Here is a 6,252-nt window from a genome sequence, read left to right on the forward strand (position 1 = left end):
AGCTATTAGTCCCCCAGTCACACATCTCTGGGATGGGAATATTACCCTTGTTTAAAGCCAGGGGCACAGAGCTCAGCTGCAAACGCAGACAGGGCAAGTGGGGTCTCAGAACTTGCAGGAGCTTGGAGGAAGAAATGAGGAGGACTCTGCCTGCCCTGCCAGGGCAGAGCACAGCTGGCCTGCAGGATGCTGTGTGCTCTCCTAACTATGCTGTGCCCTGCCCCACAGATCCTGCTGATCTTAACTGCCCTGGTTGTGGCTGCAGCATTCACAGGGCTGGGTATAAAGTGGGCGGAGGAGTGGAGAAGTGCACGTATCTCCCTGCAGGTGAGTCACCTCAACACCAGAGACTCCCCCACTGTACCCAGTACCTGGCCTGGGGGGATGAGCTGAAGGGTGGTGACTGGAGCCCCCAGCATGACTGTGTGCCATGGGGTTTAACTCCTTGTCTTTAGCTTCTGCTGCCTGACCCAGCAAGATGCTCCTCCTGCTTTTGCAGTCCTGCCTGGAGAAGCTGCAGTTGGTGATGAACAGTGACTGGATCAGGGAGGGGAGAGTCTGTGCAGTCCTCCCAAGAGCCTGTCCTTCACTTTCTGGCACTGTGGCTCTTCCAGCAGTGCTGGCTGCATTAGCCAATCCCTGGCATCAGAGCATGTGGATTTGGGGCACAGGGGCTGGGGCTGGCTGACACCCTGCCTTTGCCTCCTCAGGCAACAGGTCCCTTCCTGCACATTGGGATCGTGGGGGGAATGACACTTCTTGCCTGGCCCTTGGCCAGCTTCATCTACTGTACCCGGAACACAGGTAACCCCCAGTCTGGTTTTAATGCCTGCTCTTGTTTACTGCTTGTCATACCCAGCCCTTAGTGCAACTTCAGCCCTCACTGCTTTGCAGTTGAGTCCTGCAAAAGTGCTGGGTTGGAGTGCAAGGACGTGTAGTGGGCCAAGAATAAATCTGCAGTGTGCCTGAGGCTGGGAATGCAATGCCTGACCTAAGGCAACAATAAGTTAGTGCCAGGTGAAGCAGCCTTGATTTATTCCTAACAGCCTGGAAAATACTTCCTCTGTACCTCACCCCTCTATCTTCTCTGTTTCTGCCTGCAGGTCTCAAGGTGTTTCTGCTGCTTGTGTACTGTGTGGTGATGATCGCACTGTATCTGGCTCCCCTGGGAATCACCTCCCCTTGCATCATGGAGGAGAACCAGCTGCCTCCTAAGCCAGCCCTGATTGGCCACCGAGGAGCACCCATGGTGAGTGACCAGCACAGGCAGCAGCCTGGCACAGCGGTCAGGGTGGATGGGGCAGGCTGTGCCTGGCATCAGACTCTTGTTGCTGCAGATATGGGCAAGCTCTGGCCAGCCCAGCAGAAAGTAGTTCCCACACCAGCCTGGGCAGCACAGGGTTGGAGAATGGGTGAGGAGGGTGCATGCAGCAGCTGCAGGGCATAGCTGTTTGCTGAGTGCTGCTGGACCAGGAACAGGCAACTCTCAGCAGAAAGCATGGCTGTATAGTGTGGGCTGGGAAGCAGGGACTAGGCAGGCTCTGGCTGTGCACCCAGTCCTTTTCCATCTGCTGCCCTACTAGGGTCACCCGAGTTTCACTGTGGTTGCCCTAGAGCCCAGCCAAGTTGCTGAGTGCAGCCAGGCAGGGTGAATGCCTCCTGCCCCTTCCTGCCCACACCTTCTGCACTAATACCATTCCTTTTCCAGCTGGCCCCTGAAAACACACTCATGTCGCTGCACAAGGCGGTGGACTGCAAAGTGCAAGTCTTTGAGACAGACGTCACGGTGAGGTAAAGGGGCAGCAGGGACTCAGAACAAGGTGCCCATGGGTCCTGGGATGTCATCTCCCTAAAAAGGCATTCTGGAACACATCTGGAGGACTGATAAGAGTCTGCATTTGGAGGCAGCCCTATTCAAAGGGCATTGCCATTCCCACCTTCCCAGTATGGGACTGGCTCCAGCTTGCTGTCCCAATGACCTGGGAGAGGTAATGGGTTTCTGTCCTTCCCTCGAAGGTTGTCTTCCAGCACATTAGGAGGGAGGCACCATCAGGGGAGGTGCACTACTTGGAAAACAGACCCTAGCTCTAGTTCATCCTATGTAGCTATCCTATGGGGATAGCTGTTGCAGTGAGCAAGGAACTGCTTAGTTCCTGGCTTGGTCTCTGGGTGCTCTGTGCTTTCCGAACTTTCACTTTTTTGTGTAGAGGACCACAAGTAGGGTTATCCTAGCAGAGTGGCTGGGAGGGGACAGAAATGCCAGAGCAGGAGTAGGACACAAAGAGCTTATAACACAGAGCTTTCCTCTCTGCTCCTTTGCCAGTGCTGATGGGGTCCCATTCCTCATGCATGATGAGGAGCTCACCAGGACCACCAACGTGCAGGCTGTGTTCCCTGAGAGGGCTGCCCTGAACAGCACTGCCTTCAACTGGACAGACCTCCAGCAGTTGGATGCTGGCAGCTGGTTCCTGGAGGTCAGAAAGCCCCTAGGGTGGCTGCTCAGGGATATGGGTTTATTTTGTGGGTAAAGTGTGAGCTCTGGCCTGAGGAAGGTTCCCTCTGGAACTCTGGTCCTGGCAGACACACCTAGACAGGGTGCAGAAGCACTTCCACACCTGCATGAATCCCTTGGGTGCGGTTATGCCCCAAGCTGGGGTTTGTTCTGACTCCTCAGCTGAGTCATGGAGGTGGCAGGTTTGAGGGGAGATGTCTTGTGAGTTTGCTCTGAGCTGCTCAACCTGCCTGGGCTTGGAGGCAGATGTGGCAAGGCTCTTCCCAGGAAGTGACTAACCAACTGCTGAGCTGCTCTGAATGTCCACAGGTGTTGGGGCTGCTTAAACTGTGCTATTGGTGGGGAGAAGGGTAGAAGTGCCCTGTGAATGGGCAGGGGAAGGATTCCTGTGTCTGCCTGCACTGGAAAGCATGTAGAGAGGCCAGCATGGGAAACTGAAGGCCAGAGACAGACACCAGTTTGGGTGTTAGGGGATTATGGGGGGCTGCCTGTCATGACTGATTCTCACCCTTGCAGCGGAAGCCATTTCCCACTGTGCAGAGCCTTTCTCCTGGCGATCGCTACCAGGCCACTAAACAGAGAATCCCATCCCTGGAACAGGCACTAGCGGCAGCCAAGCAGAGCAATATCTCTATCATGTTTGACCTCCGGCCTGAGAACCACAGTGACTACCAGAGCTTCATCAATGCCACCTTGGAAGTGATCTTACAGTCAGGCATCCCCCTACAGCAGGTAAGCTGGCCACCACCCCACCAATGCTGGGCCTTGCTGTCACACCCCTGCCATGGTGGGAGGTGCCCTTCCAGCCCCACTGAGCATCTCTGCCACCCCATGTACTACATCTCCATATGTGATCCCTGCTGGGGAAACCTGTTCAGGCTTGGGATTCTCTATAGCTAGGAGATGTTTCCAATAATTAGGAGTTAATGCCTACAGCTTCAGACCTGTCCAAATACTCTGGTTCCTGAGCACTGGCCACCCTGATGTATAAACAGTGACTCAGTCTAGGGAGGGGACCAACAGTGCTAGAGCAATAGCAGGAAAACAATGCTTAGGGTTTCACCTTCCCACACTTCACCACACCTCTCCCTGCAGCTCTTGGACTTCTGCTGCAATCTCCTATGTTGACTTTGCATTGCATCCAACCTTTGCAGCACAGGACACATGCTCTCCTGAGGGGATGAATTAGCACCCAAATTGCTCTTCCTTCTTGCTTTTCGGGAATATAGAGCGGGAGGGAAAACAGCAAAGACTTCTACTGTAGTGCTGAATGAAGGTGCATTCTTGCTGCAGAGTTGGGGCCAAAAGGATGCACTACTTGATTCATGCAAGGACCCAGAAAGGACATGATTGCTGCAGCTTTCTTAGGCTGGAATTGCTGTCTCACGCCAGTGGAGTCTATTGTGCTTACTTTTTGGCTGGGGCAAGCTCTTAGGGAGGCTGTTCTGGCCAAGATCCTCATGGAGGAACTGAGTGTGGAGAGGGGAGCAGGAATCGGCTGTCTGAGTAGGCCACATGTGCCTGAATCTGCAAGGAAATATTGGAAGAGAGCAAGCACTCTGGAGCACCTCTCCTCTGCATATGCTCTCTGGCTCTTGCCTAGGTTCTCTGGCTGCCAGATGGGTTTAGGGAACAGGTCAAACAACAAGCCCCAGGTGTTCAGCAAGTTTACGGCCGGAAGAGACTCCAGAATGAGAAGGAGCCTCTGCTGCATGTCAATCTGCCCTACCAGGACATGAGCTCTGAGGAGATCAGGTGAGAGCCGTGTGCCCAGGAGCCTGTGGACTGTGGGGCTTGGGCACTGTCCCAGGGGCTAGCAGAGGTGAGAGCCAACTGAGGCTTAGTCCTAGCACACTGCTGGGAAGGGCAGGATGTGTGCTACAGACTTGCGGGCAAGGATCCCTTATCAGGCAGGGCTGGTGCAGGGGATGGAGCTGGCTGCAGTCCTCTGCCTTGCCAGCAAATTTGCCCTGGGTCTGGCTCTTCAGATAATTGTACAATGAGTGTCTTGGCACCCTGCTGTCTGCTGTTCTGACCACAGTTGTCCCTATGCAGGCAGTACCGCCAGGACAACATCTCTGTCAACTTGTATGTGGTGAACCAGCCCTGGCTCTTCTCCGTGCTATGGTGCTCTGGGGTGAGCTCTGTCACCACCAATGCCTGCCAGGTGCTGAAGGAGATGAAACACCCCATATGGCTGCTTGTGAGTGACTCCTCCATCCTTCACCCTGCCCCACTCCAGGCACTTGAGGATCCCTTTCTGCAGGAGCCCTGGGCAGCCAGCTGCCTGGAGGGTGGCTTTTGCTCAGTGCCATGCTGGTGCAGGAACATGTGACCCTGCAGAAGGGACTGCCAGCATAGCAGGCTGGAATGTGCCACCAGCACACCACCCCTGGCTGATGTTCATGGCTTGTTTTGTTGCCTTGCAGCCCAGCAGCACGTACCTCATGATCTGGATTGTTGTGGACTGCACTTCTTTCCTTGCCGTCCTCTGGGCCTTCCTCCTGCTGAGGTATGTTTGGTCTCTTTCTCCATCCCAAGGCAGGTCTGTTGGGAGTGTGCCCTGGGTGGCTGGTACATAGCCAAACACCATCTCCGGACTCAGATCCTGGGAGGTCCTCTCCTGTCTGGCTAAGTGAGACAGCAGTGTGTGGAGGCAGCTTTTATCATGAGGCTGCATCTAAAAATCTGTCCTGACCCTTCCTTGAGCTTCTAGGTGCCTTACTAGCTCACTCTGCACCCCAGGGCTTGGTGGGCTGAGGCTGGGGGACCTTGGTCCTGCTCCTTTAGCAGTGTTGCAGGCACTGAGAACAGATCGCTGTGGGACTGTGTCCTGTGGGGCCCCACAGTCTCCAGCTAGGAGCTGACGGGAAGGAAGGGGGAGGCCAAACTGACATGCTAACATCCATCCCATTCCATCTCCTAGGAAATGCTTCCAGAGAAGACGGTCAGCGGGTGAGTGTGTATAGACATGAGCTCCCCTCCCTCAAAGCCAGGCTGTGCCTGTGGGACTCTCCCTGGCAGGCAGCTTTCTCCAACTGAACATGACGGAGTGATTTGCTATGGCCAGGGGAGGGAAGGGAATTCCAGCCCAGAGAGCTCCTGTCCTGCCCTTAGCAAACAGCCCTCTGGGACAGTGCTGGAGAATCCCACAGTCTCCAAGTCTCCTCAAGCTTGCTTTTAAGGCTGCTCTGCCTGTCACTGTGGGATGGTGTCTGTCTGCAATCACTGTTTTTTCTGTCTCCCCAGAGTCTGAGACAGATGTACTGCTCACAAAGATCAACAGCCTGATGCAAGAGTGACCCCCTCCAGCCTGCATCAGACATGGGGAGGGTTAGCCAGAGCCCCACACAGCTCAAGCCAGCTTCGAGGCTTCTTTCCTTTGCAGAGTCCTTCCAGAGCCTTCAGTGCACCCCGTCCCTCTCCTAGCCTCCCTGGCTCCTTGTGTGGTATACAACTGCCCTCATATGAAAAGACCTGGAACTGGGTTCCCTGTTCCCACTGGCAGTGAGGAACTGGAGCATTTGCAGGGGTTTCCTGGGACTGGCTTGTGCCTGGCGGCTGGGTACTTATCCAGTGGTGCGGGGGCTAAGACCTGGGGTCTGAAGACTAGTGGGGCTTTGAGTCGGTGTTTGATGCTGGGGAAGGGCAGCCTCTGCCTGTCAGCAGCAGCGTTGCAGCCAGTGATGGGAAACTTTGTTTCAAGTGCTGCTCTCCTGGGGGCTGCCGTGCCCCAGGGC

General features: G+C 55.1%; 1 protein-coding gene across 1 annotated transcript in view; it reads left to right on the forward strand.

Annotated features, from left to right (window-relative positions):
* The window catches only part of GDPD2 (glycerophosphodiester phosphodiesterase domain containing 2), a 7,831-nt gene extending 2,017 nt beyond the window's left edge, over positions 1-5,814 (forward strand). Inside the window, exons 5-15 of the mRNA XM_009867325.1 lie at positions 229-327; positions 711-804; positions 1,104-1,249; positions 1,709-1,791; positions 2,324-2,474; positions 3,029-3,244; positions 4,116-4,267; positions 4,568-4,715; positions 4,942-5,024; positions 5,439-5,467; positions 5,762-5,814. Of these exons, the coding sequence (XP_009865627.1) occupies positions 229-327; positions 711-804; positions 1,104-1,249; positions 1,709-1,791; positions 2,324-2,474; positions 3,029-3,244; positions 4,116-4,267; positions 4,568-4,715; positions 4,942-5,024; positions 5,439-5,467; positions 5,762-5,814 (1,254 nt within the window). The remainder of the gene's footprint in view (positions 1-228; positions 328-710; positions 805-1,103; positions 1,250-1,708; positions 1,792-2,323; positions 2,475-3,028; positions 3,245-4,115; positions 4,268-4,567; positions 4,716-4,941; positions 5,025-5,438; positions 5,468-5,761) is intronic.
* The last annotated feature ends 438 nt before the right edge of the window (positions 5,815-6,252 follow it).

This window comes from Apaloderma vittatum, unplaced genomic scaffold, assembly GCF_000703405.1.
Source record: "Apaloderma vittatum isolate BGI_N311 unplaced genomic scaffold, ASM70340v1 scaffold41853, whole genome shotgun sequence".
In the NCBI taxonomy this organism is placed as follows: Eukaryota; Metazoa; Chordata; class Aves; order Trogoniformes; family Trogonidae; genus Apaloderma; species Apaloderma vittatum.